The 16,177-nt window shown below is 45.3% G+C and overlaps 2 protein-coding genes across 3 annotated transcripts in view; one reads left to right on the plus strand and one right to left on the minus strand.

Annotated features, from left to right (window-relative positions):
- pdk2a (pyruvate dehydrogenase kinase 2a) overlaps positions 1 to 16,177 on the plus strand; it is a 195,083-nt gene that overhangs the window by 121,066 nt on the left and 57,840 nt on the right. The gene's annotated exons all lie outside the window — the stretch shown is intronic.
- LOC148638797 (uncharacterized) lies at positions 1,478 to 8,968 on the minus strand. Of its 2 annotated transcripts, none has more exons than XM_088622731.1 (7): positions 8,367 to 8,968; positions 8,006 to 8,101; positions 6,248 to 6,307; positions 6,052 to 6,157; positions 5,002 to 5,252; positions 3,491 to 3,677; positions 1,478 to 2,417 (listed from the first exon to the last, which is right to left on the minus strand). In XM_088622731.1, exons 1-7 carry the CDS (start codon positions 8,493 to 8,495, stop codon positions 2,254 to 2,256), a joined length of 993 nt encoding a protein of 330 aa, XP_088478857.1. In that variant the 5' UTR covers positions 8,496 to 8,968; the 3' UTR covers positions 1,478 to 2,253. The 2 variants fall into 2 exon arrangements, with proteins under 2 accessions (XP_088478857.1, XP_088478858.1); XM_088622732.1 differs by having other exon boundaries at positions 8,397 to 8,956.

The raw sequence follows: 16,177 nt of genomic DNA on the forward strand, positions 1-16,177 counted from the left end.
CTGGCTGTGTTCCTGTGTGTCTCATGGAGAGTTGGGGTTTGCGAAAATACAAATTCCTTGTGTATAATAAAATTGGCTTTATTATGTAAACAATAAAGTGATCTTAGAGCAACAGTGAGCCAGAGGGTAATTTAGTTCAGCTTTACACTGCAGGCGAGATTCGAATAGCACATTGCAAACAGGTCACCTGCTGCAGGGTGTGCCCTCCAGATGAGGAGACACACTGTGGAGCAGACAAGCACTATGCAGTGCAAGTGAAACTGCAACAGTTCAGGACTTCAGATTTCTGCTATGGTTATCTGCAATTTATTCACAACGGCCACCCGACGAACAGCAGAAGAAATCAACACAAATACAATTAGAGACCAGATTCCCTTTGGTTTTAAACCCTTGATTTGAAAATACATGAGCTGCTAAAGCATGTGCACATATAACCCACCATTGCTAACCTATTTGTTCCTCTGGAAATTCCTGTTTTGGAGAGCTCTTATTGGACTTTCAGATCGGTCAGCCAAGGTAAATTGTTGTGCTCACTCATCTGCATAAGTTACTGGAGGTCATTTGACCCTATACAGCAGGACAAGCAATTTTCAGATTGGAAACAAAACATTTATCATGCTGTGCAAAAAATGTGTGAGCTGGAATTACAAACTGTATACTGCACAGAAACAAGAGTGTGGATACAGAGCAGTAGAGGACACAGATGATTCAATTTAGTTTACAAGCAATCCTTAGATATGACTTGTTTTTCCAGTCCTTTACTGCTATTTAAAATTATTTTTATATATCCCATTTCAGACGTTAATGTGTTACCTGGGTGATCTTTTTAATCTTAGGTTGCAAAAGCACAGCATGTAACAACTTACACTGTTAACTTTACTAAACAAAGCTTAATCATAATTACCAGCCATTCAAAGACAGCAACTGCAGAATTACAGCGTATGGTAGAGATTGCAGGGTTATTCATAAGCCCAAGTGCTGTCCTCTTAAGTGTCTTAGGTCACTAGGTACAATAGTACACTTATGCTTAGTTTAAATACTGGCAGGCATTAATTCTGCATAGCTGATCGGCAGATCTTGGTATAAAATAACTGCTTAAATAGAGATTTAAAAATCTTTTGGTTGATGTTCAGGCACGGCTTCTAGAAACTCCTGTAACCTGCTTCTTTCAAAGTGGATGAAGAAGATGGGCAATTTCATAAACTGCAACATTTGTACCTTGAACAGGCCCACATGTAATAAAGTTGGCTGTAGCTGATAGTATTCCGTAATTGTATTTGTTTCTTATTGTGCTCTTTGTTAGAATTAAGATGCGTTGAATGCAAGTTGTATGATCCTGTTCACAGACGGCAGGTTTGCCTTTATATAAAACGAGGCTGGGGATTTAAAGTGTAGCACACATCCTCACCCAGGGATGTTTTATCAGCAAATACAGCAAAAACCTGTATCGATACATTCACCAGAAAAGACTGAGAAATAGTTGAAAACCAAACATTATTTAATTAGTAATAGTCGAGACTTGATTAAAAAAAAAAGTAAAAATTAAAAAAATAACTAATTCTAAGCTGAGTTAATAAGAGACCAGAAAAGATACATCAAATCAGAGATACACTGAAAACACAGTTTAAGGAGAATCACATACTTAAACTTTTATTACACGATCAGGCCTCTGAAGCGGATCCTTTTGCTTTATATACGGTACAAAATAAAACGGGTCTGATACAGAAGAGCAATTTGATCACAGCTACTCCTGTCTGCCCCCCTAAATATCCAGCGCTGGGGGGGTAGGGGGTAAGTCTACAACTCTAACCTGCCTTCAATCACAGCAGGAACTGGCTGATCAACGCAAGCACGGTCTCGTCATTTTCCCAAAACAAACAGGAAGGGGGGAAGATAAGTTCTTTCAGTTGTCGGCATGAGACAGTCCATAAAAAAAAAGAGGGGGGGAAAAATCTTCCAGGGGGTCCACAAACACACATTTGTTTCTCTCTCTCCTCCCCCCCCACCCCCGCCTATCAAACTTTCAAACTCCCGCTTGGCTTTCAGCCTGTCGGCGTGCCTCCTCGTTGCTGGGGTTTGTCTTTCAAGCGCTCCGCTCATCCGTGTTTGAAGTTCTCTGCCTGCGTCCCACCACACAGGAGGCTCCCTCTCTGCGGACGGGGGGGGGGTGGGGGAGGTGGGGGATAGGGGGGCGGCGGCGGCAGCTGTCTGCGGCGCAGCGTCCAGGAGCCCGTCGGGCCGGGCCCGGGGGTCCTACGTGTACGCCGGGTCATCGGGCGAGGACTCGCCCCGCACCTCCGTCTTGGCCGAAAGGTGAGGCTTCCTCCTCAGCCTCTTCGCTTCGTTCTGCAGCTTCTGACGGATGTAGCCCTTGATTTCGGCATCGGTCTTGCCTGGGAAGAAATACTGCACCGTTCCTGGAGGAGCATTTTGTGTTTCAAAAGAGGAAAAAAAAAAAAAAAGACAGTCAGTTCACATCGCTGCTCTGATCATGTGTTAGAAAAGTTTACTTTAATCTGCACGGGCGTTTTGCACTTTATCACGACTTGATGTCCTCTCTCCTCTCGAAGTCTCTTTCCTCTCTTGGTTCTTTGCCTTTAGCATTTCTGCACCAGCGGCCCTCACTAACACCTCACATCTCCCTCCCCTTTCACCATCAGCGCTTGTCCAGGGCCAGGCTCCTCGAGAAACAAGCAGCTCACAGCAGTCCGGAATGCTGGTCCATTATCAAAGATGGCTCAAGCCTCCCGACTGCTTAAGGAGGAAAGATTTATTTGATGTCTAATGGGTCTGCCTGCGAGTCTTCCGGAAGGGATTTCCCTGATGTAGACAAAAACCCCCAAATATGTGAGAAGTCCCCTCAAGGAGGAAACGTCCAGAGCTTTTCTTCCATTGGGATCATCTAGATCACTGTGCAGCTGGAACGCTTATCAGAAAATAAAGAGATTTTAAACATCCCCTTCTAATCCTTAGACAGCAAAGAGCCTGTGTCTCTGAGAAGTACAAAATATATCAATTCCATTTAAAATTCACTAATAATCCCAGTATACCATAACACACAGGCAGTTATCTCTTGACAGAACTGATACTAGACTGCTAAGATGTAGGTAGGAACCCTTACAATTTTCCTATTTGTAGCGATTGCACCTTCCTCACAACTGCAACCTGCCTTTCTGCTGGAGACAGTCATAGCTCTAACAGTTAACGTTGTAGCTTTAACTGCCTGGCCTGTCAGACTCCCAGGCGGGCCTGCGACCTGCAGGGCTACACGCCTTGGACTTACTGAGACTTTTCTAGCACAGAAAAGAACAATCCTACACATTCTAAAGGCCCCGTTATGGACTGTTCCAGTGGCATGCTGGGACATCTCTGCTGCGACGCCACGCGGCTGGGCCTCGGCGGCGTGGCGAGATCCGGCCCCGTGGCGCCAATGCCCGCGTGCGCGGCGGAGGGCAGCGGCCCCGGGCCGGGGACGGGGCGGCGCGCGTACTCAGTATGGCCTGGACCTCGTCGGCGGGCAGCGCGGGCTTGGGCTGGCCCCTCTTGTTGTAGACGATGCCGGAGATGGAGTGCGAGGCCAGGCACTCGCGCTCGTACAGCCCGCGCAGCAGGTCGTTGGTCAGCTTCTGCGCCGTGGCGGTCGTGTTGCAGCGGTCCAGCAGCTCCAGACTGATGAACTGCTCCCGCCGCGGGCAGGGGGAACAGGACAGGCGGCGTCCGAGAAGGGCACGCAAAACGAGACCGTTACAAGCTGCAACAGCGATAACTTGAGGTCATGTTAGTGCCTGTCTTATCGTAAGGCAGAACGCCGAGTTCCATCCTTAGAAGTTATTAAACCGGCTGCTGTGTTAACTAATAATAATAATAATAATAATAATAATAATAATAATAATAATAATTGCTTACACTTATATAGCACTTTTCTGGACACTCCACTCAAAGCGCTTTACAGGTAATGGGGATCCCCTCCACCACCACCAGTGTGCAGCCCCCCCCGGATGATGCTCCAGTCCGCTCCCCACACACCAGCTCTCAGTGGGGAGGAGAGCAGAGTGATGAAGCCAGTTCAGGAATGGGGGTTATTAGGAGGCCATGAATGAAATGTTTTACTTTTGGCTTATTTTACTGCTGTAGCTGCCTGGATGACCACCAGTATTACAGCAATCCCATCCTTGCAACAGGTTCGCATTTTCTCTCTTTGTTGTGAAATCTGTGTGGCTGAAAGTTAGCGCTACAAAAATCTCGAAGCGTGAACAGAAACAGGTCTTTGAAAGCAGCCGAACACAGGCTGGAATAATTTGCTCGAAATGCGCTGTCATTTGTTTTTCTCAGTAAGTGCTGCCAGTCTGAACCCTGTGAAAGAGCCGGCTTTTATTTAGACAAACGGTGCGGGCACCCTGGTGCTCATGAGAAGAGAGGCCCTTTTAATAAGGGGGAAGGAATCTGAAAACAAATGAATTAAGACACGAGCGGACTCAAACCCTAAGTGCCAAACTTTCCCTTTTCCTCTGTAAGCCCTAGAATCATATTGGTGTGAAGCTAATTGCATCTGCTATTTTTTTATTTTAGCTATTAACAACTTGATATAGTACTTACAAGTGTGTAGTCCCAATACTCAACTAAAAAATACCAAAAAACGCCAACTTATTTACCAAACACCAAAATATTTACATTTTGCAAAAAAAAATGGTTAAAAATACCAAGAGAAATAGTCATGCCTTTTCTTTTTAACTGTCCCTGCCCTCTTTAACCACAACCCCCTGGTTTTAAATAATTAAAACTGTTCTACCCTACTTGTGCAGCTGCTTCAGACAAGTTTGTGGGAGTGTGGAACAAGCCACTCAGCCATGTTGTTGAAGCCAATATCCTGTTTCGTTTCAAGAAACCAAGACCCTTGGTTCAGTTAATTACTAAATACCAAATGAACTTGACCAGGCTGAATGACCCGGCCTCTTCTCTCATGTAACCATTCTGATGAGATTTCCAGTGTACCATATTTACCTCTGGAAAAAGAGGCAGTCCATTCCTCTGCGAGTCCTGGTGTGGCTCTGGCTGCCCGTCCTGCGCCTGGGAGTCCTGCTTTACCCACTGCCCATTGAGGACAGCAGGGGGCGCCAGCACGGCCGGCATCATGGCCTCACCTTCCACCTGCACCTGAGGCATGCTGGGAGACGGATCCTTATCAGCTGCACTGGACCACACCTGAGTTCTCTCTATCAGAGCCTCCAAGTTCCTCGCCAGTTTCCCACAGGCTGCAATTAACACACATGACAGTACCCCAATTACTGGTGAAGGAATAAGCACTGCAACATGTCTGATTGGCATGTCTCCTGTGCAATCTGATGTCAAAAGAAGAACCCCTCTTCTTCCAAAGAAGATCATTCCCCTCACTCTATCGAGCTCAACAGCCTCCAGCAGATAAAGGAGAACCTGTCCGGCATCTGCCATACTTCAGAAATAGCTCTTCCCTCCCTCTGGTGCACATGAAGCTATCTCTGAAGGAGATTTACTACTGTTAATAAAATAGCAAATAACCAACTGTAAACGAAACCGATTTCTCAGAGGCACCCCTTCCGAGTTCACTGAGAAACTATTTCTCCAGGCAGGCCACTGGTGAAGGTGTTCTTAACCACAACTGGGCAGGGGGCGTACGTCCGCAAAGGTGTGAAGAGAAGACGCCCCTGTTTTAGGGAAACTAATGCACTGTATAAGCACTGTTGTGCCAGCCGCCTTGCAGTGCTGTGGCCTCGGGTTCGATTCCGGACCCAGGGGCGCTACAGCGCGTGGAGTTTATACGTTCTCCCCGTGTTCAGGTGGGTTTCCTCCAGGTGCTCCGGAGGGCAAGGGGAAAACTGGCTTCTGGAAAAACTGTCCCTGCTGGGTCCGTGTGTGTGCCCTGCGAGGGACTGGCATCCCGTCCAGGGTGCACCACACCAGCGCAGGCTCCGGCTCCCCCACGCCGCTAAGCTGCATGAACAGGTTGGAAAATGGAGTCTGACAGTGGAGCCCCCTTATGTAGTCTAGCCCCCCGGCAAATTTTGTTGGTTTTACCTGTAAGGCACCGTATTTGTTCCTTCAAGTTTTCCATTTCTCTCTGCATACACAACACCATTGCGATCAGCTCCGATTTCGACCGCGACTGCAGGTAATCAGAGTCCTGCAACGACACACGTGGTCACTCCCCAGTCTTCTAGCTGCGCGTGCGGTGGACAGCTTGAGCAAGTCCTGCCCGAAGTCATCCGCTTACCTCTGGGGTGGAGTCGCTGTCCGTGAAGTTCTCCATGGTGGGATTTTCAAAATCAAATGCCTACGTAACATAAAAAAACATTTTACCTGATTTGTTACTTTAAAAAACATTAATATAGACATCCCCTTACAACCATTTCTCTAACCCTTTTTATAACATAAACCTTAACAAAAAAGCTCTGCTGGAGGTTGGGTATCAGAAACCGACAAGATATGTTTGCATTGATTATGAACAGCTTTTTTTAAAGCAAGCAACCTGAGACCCATCTCCCAGCAATCCCAAGGTGCTTTGGGCTTTAAACGGCTAAACCCCTTTAGCTTCTTCTTCTGCAGTTGCATGCCAGTAGCTAGTAAGCAAAGATAAAACAATGTAAAGTGTGGAAAAACTAAACTTTTCCAAATGGCAATGGTTCCCTGCTTATAAACACTTGCTTACAGTTGTGTTGGTAGTCAGGCATGTTTTAAATCCGGGCCCAACACACAGATATCGGACAATAAGCTTTGTTTATTCTCAAGCATCTTGCGCTGAACTAGGCCTGAGTCGGAGGGCTCAGAATTGTGTTCTGCCCTACATATGCTAACGCAACATGAATTCAACATAGAAAGCTTTATCAGCTGACAACCCTAACATACACAGATAATATAGTCCATGTCATACTATGATTTGTATTCTGTCACGATGTGACACTGTCATGTCATGATAAGATATGGCACGTATTGTGATGCAGTCAGTTATAATGCTGCTTATTATAAAATTACAGGCCTGGGTTAGGGAGAAGGCCGTGCTGAATACAATCTTGGAAGACCATACTTTCTTCCCCTCACATGGTCTGCCTCCTAGCTTAGTTTTTATCTTGTTTTACTGAAACAAATATATCAAAACACTGCACTGTGCTGGTTCTTCTGCATGATGTTCCGAGCCATCACAAACCTTGTTTTTGCAAATAGCAAGATAAGGGGAGGAGGCAAAACCACAGGTTTCAGCTCTCAATTACGCTGACATTTTGAAGTAAGAAAGTGTGTGAGCCTGCTTGTGAGGATTGAAAACTGACAGTGTGTCTGCGGCACATTAATCTTCTCCCTTATGCACATTGTGTTTCATATTAGGGGGGTCTTAAAAGCTGAGCGCTGAACACATTGAATCTGTAACAGAATTGTAAGTGCATACACCAAAATGTATAAGGGTGCCTAATTTTTAGGCGATTTTGAAAGTTTTTCTGTAACTGGTAAAGGGTGTACTTGACCCAACTCATGGCTGAGTTATGAACTTTATTGGTCAGTTGGTGAAATATCCATCTCGCCGAGCTGGTAAAAATAAAACACACGATGACGACAGTGATCGGCACAAAAAAGAAACACGCAGGTGTATTTTAAAATCCCCCCCCACATGAGAATTTGTTGTGCGCTTAAATCTTTTTGACATTTGTTGCTTTCAGTGTGGTTGCACATTGTAAATCAGCGGCCTACACCCCGGCCTGGTGCTGTAGGGTTGTTTTGGGGAGCCTGTCATAGCTACCCTTCCTTAACATGCTGACACCAAATCTTTCATGTATTTTACACGCCTCTTGCGTCGATTTCCTACCCCATCTGTGCTAACAGCAACAAGAAACGTATCCGAGGTGTCTTGCCCTTATGTGTGTCTTTTGAAGCACGGCAGAGCCCCCAACATAGTATATTCTCTCCCCATGTACCCTCACGTTACAAACTTCGCCCTGCGGAACAAAACATGAACACAACGAAAACGTTAAGCAGTGCCAACCCTCATTTTCAACTTCTGGAGGCCGGCGTCGGGTGAATTTTCGTCTGCTTTTTCTTTGGCGGAGTACATCTGCTTCCTTCTCTTCTGCAACCCGTGCTGTAAACAAAGGGGAAAGAGGAAAAAAGCAAACATGTTTTAATTTTTTTTTTTAAAATAGGAAAAGGAGAAGAAGTCAGTGTAGACGTTCACCGCGGCTCATCCACAGGCGACAACAACAACAACAACAACAACAACACAAAAACACTTCACACACGTAACGCTGCGTTTTCCTCGACCACTTTTAAAGAGGGGAAACAAAGCGAACGGGGACCCTCCCCGGCCACAGACCCACGCAAGAGAAGAAAATGTTTTTGCTACATACACATAAAACCTTGCTGTGCACCGTTCTTACGTCGATTTCGTCCCGCTGGTCCTCGTCATCCTCGTCCTGTTCCTCTTCCTCTTCATGTTCGTGGTCGAGGACGCGCTTGGCTTTAGTTTTTCTTCTCATCTCTCTGCCATTATCGTGTTTGCGCCCAGGGAAACCGTCTCAGCTCCTCCGGCATATTTTCTTTCTTTTGTTGTTGCTGTTGCTGTTCGGCCTCTGCTGCCCGGACAGGGGGGGTAAAAAACAGCCGGTGACCCCCTTGTTCCTTTCTTTCTCTTTCTTTCTGTTTCTCTCTCTCTCTTTCTGCCCCCCTCTCTCTCTCTCTCTCTCCTCCGGCTTCTCTCCTGCGGTCTGGCGGCGGGACGTGTGACGGTTCACACTGGAGGACAAAACTGCATCGGTCTCGGCTGCCCTACTTCAGGGGCTGTGTTTTTTAAATTAAAATAACAAAATAAAAACGAGCGATGCTCCCAGAAATTACAGGGGAAACTGTTGTGTGTGTGTTTTCCAGCCTACCCCCCCACCACCACCACCTCTCTTCCTCCTCCTCTCCTTCCCGGTGTCGGCGTAACGTGGCACCGAGGCTCGGAAAACCAAGCACTTTCAGAAACAAACAAAATAAAGGACTACAAATGGGTTCGTGTACTAAAAAAAAACAAGATTGTTTAAAATTAAAAATATTTACTTTTGGGGGAGGGGGGGGCGTTCGTTACGTATTGTTTATCCGTTGGGTTGTGTTTTATTTTGGGTTTTTTTTCCTCTCTCGGACTGTGTCTGCGTATTGGGGAAGTTAGATTCGTCATCCGCTCAGAAACCACACACACGGAGGGGGGGGAGATGGGTTTATAGTGATGGAAGCCGGCTGGTTCCCTGATTGCTCTTTTGTGGTTGTGGGGGGCGGTGAATGCGTGTTTTTGTATCATTGTGTAGGTGTGTGAGTGAGGGAGAGGAAGGTAACACTGGCCTTCCTCTCCCGCGACGAAGGAGGCAAAAATGCTGGTCATGGGTAAAAAGAAACAGTCGTCATAAATTAAATTTAAAAATAATGAACGCTTACAAAAAGCGTTGTAAGTTATTTCAAACTCATTCCGGCTGTTTCATACTTTCTTTAGATGCTTTGAAGCCAATATCCTAAATCCCAAAACTGCATTTGAGCTTTGGGCACTGGAGTCATTTTGATAGTGGCGTGTTTAGTTGCTGAGCTGTGAAGTTAACTGCGTAGTAAATTATTAGAAATGTCTTTTCATTTGTGAGCTGGGGATGGCTAGGGGCTCCAGAGATACCATACAGTGGGGGTAAGGCAGAGAGCAACATCTGTCGTTGCCAAGCTGGAGCAGGTACAGACGCTGGTTAGGAGACCTGAGTCATTTTTGAACAAAAACAACTGGGGTTGGCGGGGTCTCCTTGACTGGGGCTGTTTAATACCACGCTGGAGGTCAAACATGGTTGACCCCAATCAGGCCCCCAGACTGAGCCTGAAGCCCACAGGGCCACAGGAAGTCTTCAAGAAAGTGGAAACAGCTTTAGGACAAGTAAAAAAAAAAACGTCTAAGGCCCTTTTGTACAGGGCCAGCCGGTGTGTGTATGGAACATGTTTCACTGACGCACCATCGCAGGTAGCTCATTAGAGATCCTCTGCAAGACAAGGCCAGCATAAAGTTCTGGGACCAATTTGTTCCCAGGAAGCGGATGGCCGCTGGCCAGTCAAATTGGCTCGCCGGTTCCTGTATTTGTCCTCTGGTCATGTGGCTTTTTCTGAATCCTGAAAGATTACTGGGATTTTTAGAACTGGCCTCCTGGCTGTGACCTGTGGGGTTCTGGCACTGGAGCCAGAGGCGGTGTCGTTCAGTCCAAACAGGACAAACCTTAAGAGGAGTAAGAGAGCACTTACTTAATTTACACTTAAAAGCATTTAGTTGTTGAACAGTGAAATGATTGTTTGGAGGTGGGGATATTATTGTTGATTTAGACGCTTTACCAAATAATTGTCAGTTTTTTATCTTCTGATCCTGGATTGAGGTCTGACTGAGCAATGATGTTAAACATTGTTTTGTATCATAGTACTGTACTGTTGCTGTTTTTTTTTATTATTCTCATATATGTTATGAGCTCTTGATGGGCAAGACAAATTCCCTTAGAGGTTAATTCAATTCAAAAGCTGTTTGTTAGTCACTTTCTTTCTATGTCACTTTTATGGAATTATGGTTTTGGAAGAAGCTCTGTGTGTTATGCTACACTGTAGGCATAGATAAGTGGGTCTTCTTCCAGCCTGGAAAGGTTGTGAGGTTACTCCACGTTCTAGGAAAGCAAATATTGCTGATTTTATTTTGATTTGATCATTGTAGTTACAGTTCATTAACATGAAATGAGCATTCGGTAAGAAACGAATATTTGCTTAACAAAGGACTCCGATATTATTAAATTTTTGATGTACCACAGTATACTTACCATACCATACTAGCAACGGTTTCAGGTATAAAACTTCATTTTGCCTTCATGTTTGACAAGAAAGCATGACTTTATCTAATTTTGAAACTACTAACAATTTATTGTGAACCTTGGTCACAAAAGTACTGTTGCTGTATATATACTGTATATGATTAGATACTTATTTCAAAAAAGTATTTTAACATTTTGCACATCCTAGCGTTAGCGATTTTTCAGGTCATTTTTTTTAAGAAGTTGATTGATAGTTCGTGTTTAACTAATTAAGGCTGGTATTAAATCATAAACTTGGCCCGCTGCCCAGCTGCAGGCTACAAACCCGGGCGCAGTAGTGACTTTCCACCAGAGAGGAGAAAGAAGACTGTGCCAAAACACCCTCCCATCAACCTCTGGGTGCGTATTTTGTGAAGGGCTGGTGTCTCGGTTCTGATCCCTGGGCCTGCATCAGAACTTAAGGAGTCGTCACATGGAATTCTCCAGTGCCCTGACCCAGAAAAGTTTGCATTCAGAGTGCAAATTGAGCCCTGTAGCCCAGACACTGGTTTGAGAGCTGGGCTCAAGCACAAACTGAATACTCTACTGTCCAGGTTTAGGTAAAGGTTCTATAAAATGAGTACAGTGTGTGTAGAGGTGTCCAAGTATTGAGAGTAGGAGAATTAGGCACAGATAAGGCAGAATACTGTAAATTATTCTTAATTAGAAATGGTGGTTCTGAAGACTTACACAACAACAAGATAATATTTCTAGAGGCAGATGATGCATGCTCTAACTATAGAAGAAACCCTATTTCAAAGGCATATAATATCACAAAAGCCACACACACTTGGAGGACTTGGGGAAAAAATGAATTAATAAATTCATAGGACTCTGGTTAATTTTTTTCTCCCTTTTTTTTTTGGAAGTGTAACCGATTGATAGATAAATGGGCACAAAGGAAAGGGGCTGGACTCCGGAGCTGAATGGGTTTTAATTGACCAGAAGGGATGGCAGAGTTGAACCTTGACCCCCCTCGGTCTCCAGGGAGCGCTGTAAATTATTTCTGTCTTGATTAACAGGCCTGGCTCTCATGCCTGGCGCAGAGCAGGCACCCCAGGGGAGAGAAACAGCCCTGCAGAGCCCAGACTGCCCATTGCTGAGCCCCCACCCCCACTCGACACCCCGACACCCCTGTACGAAAACCTCCTGCCCCGTCTGGTCTCAGACTTCCCTGGTCCTGCCTGCTAAACCTGAGAATAAACAGCTGCCTGAACAGGCCCACATTCCTGCACATTTACAACCCAGCCCCTCCGAAAAAAAAAAACAACAACTCGTGATTGGATTTATCCCCATAATAAACATATACAGTTTGCGCTTCCAGTTAATTCTGGATTGCATTCATGTGTTACTTCGTAAGCAACATAACAGTCTTGCAGTGAATGCGGATGTGTGTGTCTGTGGTTCAAAAAAACATTTTCCATGTACTGTATGTTTCAATTTTTCGTTTGTCAAATAGCCAAGTCGTGAATGGGTTTCTTGCTTTTCGGTCCTGCTGCTCGCCGACTCCGTGGCCTGGCGTGTGTGAGACAGCGCGCCCAGATGCTCACGACCTGGATCACAGACATGCGACTGCGCTCCGACAGAAAGACAGCTCTGACGTGCCCCCGGACTGGACAGTCACCCACCTCATATTTATTTTAGGAAGATGCAATACTTTAAAAGGCGCACTACAATCTTCACACACAGAATTTGATGAGAAGGATACAGCTGCTCATGCTCTTTTCGAATGCCGCTGTCTGTGCTACTTGAGAGAGTAGCATCGCTTTCATGGAGAGAGTGGGACACTACAGACTGTTCACCTGCTCACGAATGAACCCACAGCTGTAGTTCCCCTTAAATGTTCGGCAATACAGAAACACCGCTGGCTTAATGGAGGCGTTTTCCTCCTACGCATCATTATGAACCTCTTCCCCGTGCCAGGACGACCCCCAGACACAATACATCACAATAATAAAAATTCAAACGATTAAGCAATTTTCCACAGTGACTGTCGTACCTACTCAGGTGGGGGCGACGCCTCAGTTGTGGATGAAGGGGTCTGTTCCTTTACTGTATACTGCAAAGCGCTTTATGGCTTGTTATACCCCTGTCCCCATTCGCCTTATATCTGTTTTGTACTTTTGCATGTGAGTTCTCATCTTGCTTACGGCGTTGTCTGAAAATATTGAATGTTGACTATTTTTTAAACCCTGTATTTTGCGACTTCTATCATTATTGCTAAAAAAAACGTAGCCTTGGATAAAGACGTCAGTTAAATTAATAAAACTCATAAATGGAGACGAGCCCGTATGAAGTGTTATTTTAGCGGGTCTGTTACGGTCGACGAAAGCTGGTGTAGTTCTCCGGGATGTGTGGGGAGGCGAGGCGCAGAATTGCAGAGCTGCAGAAACAGGGCAGCGCGCAATTGTCTGGGTTCCAGGACAAACGCTACTGCAGCTGTATCTATTGTTATTGGTCTTTAAAAAGTTTTCCAAAAGAATTAGCCGATTCGGCATCTGTCAGCTTGAGTAATTGTGTCACAGTCACATCATCGGTCCATCGTGTAGCAGCCCGCGTTAAACATATTTCTCTTTTTCTTAGAGCAGTTACATTGAGTTTCTTAGTCCTTGTTAAGACGTTTTTATGCTGGGTAAAGATAACCTTGCGAATTAAGTTTTTCTTTTCTTACAGTCTCGGTTTCAAAAGTTCCTGATCATTATTGTAGCTTCACATCGGTTCTCTGTGGGAAATTCAGCCTGTGCCATGTGTTTGATATTAACTACAATCATATGACGTGTTCGCCGAAGACACGAAGCCCTTGAAATTGATGAATAGTTGAGTGATGTTATTCTTTTCATTAAGACCCGACAGAAAATCAAGCTTCTCAAACTCAGATTAAATTATTATTTATTTACATAAGTTGTCAGGGGAAAAGATTGATCACAGTCGTGTCATTACGACTCAATTAGTAGAATCACAGTGTTTGCTTGTTCAAAACTACAGAAAAAGTGAGATAAATGTTTACATTAAGTCAAAACTGCGCTGGAGGATTTTTGATGAAATATCGCGCCGCGTTAGACATCTGCTGGAAGATTTTTGTGTTTATGAGACTTATGTTGAAAGCAAATTGTTACAGTATAACGAACAGAGGTGTCTTCGTGACAGATGCCCTAGAACCGGGTTGCTCGTTAATTTAGCCTTTTCTGTCTGAAAAATACGACTGTGCTGTTTTTGCGTATATATATACACACACCATGTCCTCTCAGCGGTATAAATCGTCTTTTTTTCCCCCGTTTCTCCGCTTGTCATAATCAGAGCTCGGAGCGAACCTGTACTCTCACAAAAATAGATGAATATTCATGCAGTGACCACCGCTCGTGATGAATAAACACTAATTCAGTTCAGATTGTGGTGGTCTTTGGTCACACCTGCTACCTCCCGGACATTACGTAAATATCAGGAACAGGCACATTTCGTTATTCACTCTAAATCAATACATTTTTTAAAAATAAAAGGCTGGTGTGCAATTTCTCGTCTTCTCACTCTGGTTTGCCTTGCCGTGCTTTTTTTATACTCTTCAGAAGGACGGCAAACGTCCTATGTTTCTAATAAGATAGCAGCACACATAGGTGTTAAAATTAGGTCGTGGCTACTTGGCCATTAAAAATCCCATGTCACTGTTAGTAAGAGTAGAGGTTTAACCCCGGTGTTCTCGCTGAATTCGGCTTCTGGAGAAGTTGGCCGCTCTTCTCCGGACGTCTGCAGTCTGTCGTCCCTAAATTCTTTCCAAATTTGTTTGGTGAAGCAGTTTTCCGCTTCTCTGAGGCACCTGCTGGGCGTCACCCAGGTGAGGCTGCTTTTTCAGCGGCGAATGAGGTTATTCAATTCCTGTAAAAGAAGCACCTTACAATACTTTTTTTTTTGGATGAAAGCACTATATAAACGTACTTAATTCTCAAATAGCTTTGCTAGTATCTGATCGTGCATCATGATTAAACGGAGACCTGTAGCCTCAACACCATGCCGTCTGTGAAGTCCCCTGGCAGTGAATAGGGCTACTCTGGGGTACCGTGGTCGAAACGCAGTACAATGTAACAGGGGGCAGTGAAACCGATGTAGACTCTTTGTGGTCAGATCAATCAAGACCCACGTGTACGGGAAACCTTAGTGAAGTGCTGTGAGTAGATGGGAAATTGTTGCGATTCATTTTATTGTCATAAACCATGTATCTTGCACGGTTCTTTAAATAAGTACAATTCGAAAGGGAACATTTCGACATGCTTAAAAACGTCTTCAAAAAAAGTTTGTCCGTTCTCAATCATTCAATTTTGCAAGAGGTTGCGCGGGCTGGATTTGCACAATAGAAAAGTCGATTTTACCGGATTTTACCCCACGCTATACTCCGTGAGTCTAGATCCTGTCCTGAGGTTCTCCGCAGTAGCGCAGAGGGACAGGGCCCACAGAAAAGATGGGAAAACTGGGTAAAACCTGTGCACACTTAATGTATCCGCTTTCTCAGGGATGCAACAAAGGTGGGGTGTGTCTGTTAAAATTAGTCACCCAGACTAGGAGTGTGTTTCAGACGCGACAGCCGCGGTCATTCTGCAGCCAGTCACAACCGACAGGCCCCTGTCGGACTACACTGATGTCTCTGTTGGCAAAACATATATTGTTTTCTCTCTGCTCTGCTCTCTTCCTAAAGATTTACTCAGGGGGGTGTAGGTCTAATTCTAAGGACAGTGTGATTCCTGATTTCTCCCCTCTGTTGGGGTGATGAGCACAGCTAAGGTGTCGGTGCTTCAGTGGTGAGTTGAATGTCCCCAGACCCTTCAGACTAAACTGAAGACACTCTGCCCTCCCGGTGGCATGCTGGGAGTTCTGGGGGCAACCAAACTACAAAGTTACCTTTTTTTTGTACCCTTTAGTTTAAGTGTTTCTAGTCTTATTTCAGCACAAAATCGGATTGACTATATGCTTTCAACCAAAACTCCCTCGTCTCCTCGTGTTTGATTACAAAATGTACAAACTGTAACGCGATTAAAAGATTAAAATCTGAAAGGAGACGGAGTCTGCCGTCGGAGCGAGATGCACTGCACCTCATATACCGGATTATTATAAGACACTGAAATAAAGGATAGCATTTTACAATATTTAACCAGGTTTCTCACAGGGGAGGCCGTGAGCTTTGGGCGGTTTCTGTGCACACACCGTAACCAGGCTGCAGTGTTTATTTCTACGCCGGGCACAGAAAGCCGGCCTGGGGCAGGCCAGTGCGGCGCCCCGGAGCAGGTGGTCTAGCTGAGGGACTGGGACTGGAGCCCGGCCAGCCGCCAGGGCGACACGGG

Source organism: Lepisosteus platostomus, chromosome 28, assembly GCF_059453375.1.
Source record: "Lepisosteus platostomus isolate fLepPlt1 chromosome 28, fLepPlt1.hap1, whole genome shotgun sequence".
Lineage (NCBI taxonomy): Eukaryota > Metazoa > Chordata > Actinopteri > Semionotiformes > Lepisosteidae > Lepisosteus > Lepisosteus platostomus.

Bases quoted from the DNA above. Each gene is read 5' to 3' on its own strand.
- LOC148638797 (XM_088622731.1), bottom strand. From the start codon at position 8,495: ATGAGAAGAAAAACTAAAGCCAAGCGCGTCCTCGACCACGAACATGAA. The intron at 6,308-8,005 runs GTTGGCACTGCT...TATGTTACGTAG, and splicing joins TCCAGAAGTTGAAAATGAGG to GCATTTGATTTTGAAAATCC. The intron at 6,158-6,247 runs GTAAGCGGATGA...GTGTCGTTGCAG, and splicing joins ACAGCGACTCCACCCCAGAG to GACTCTGATTACCTGCAGTC.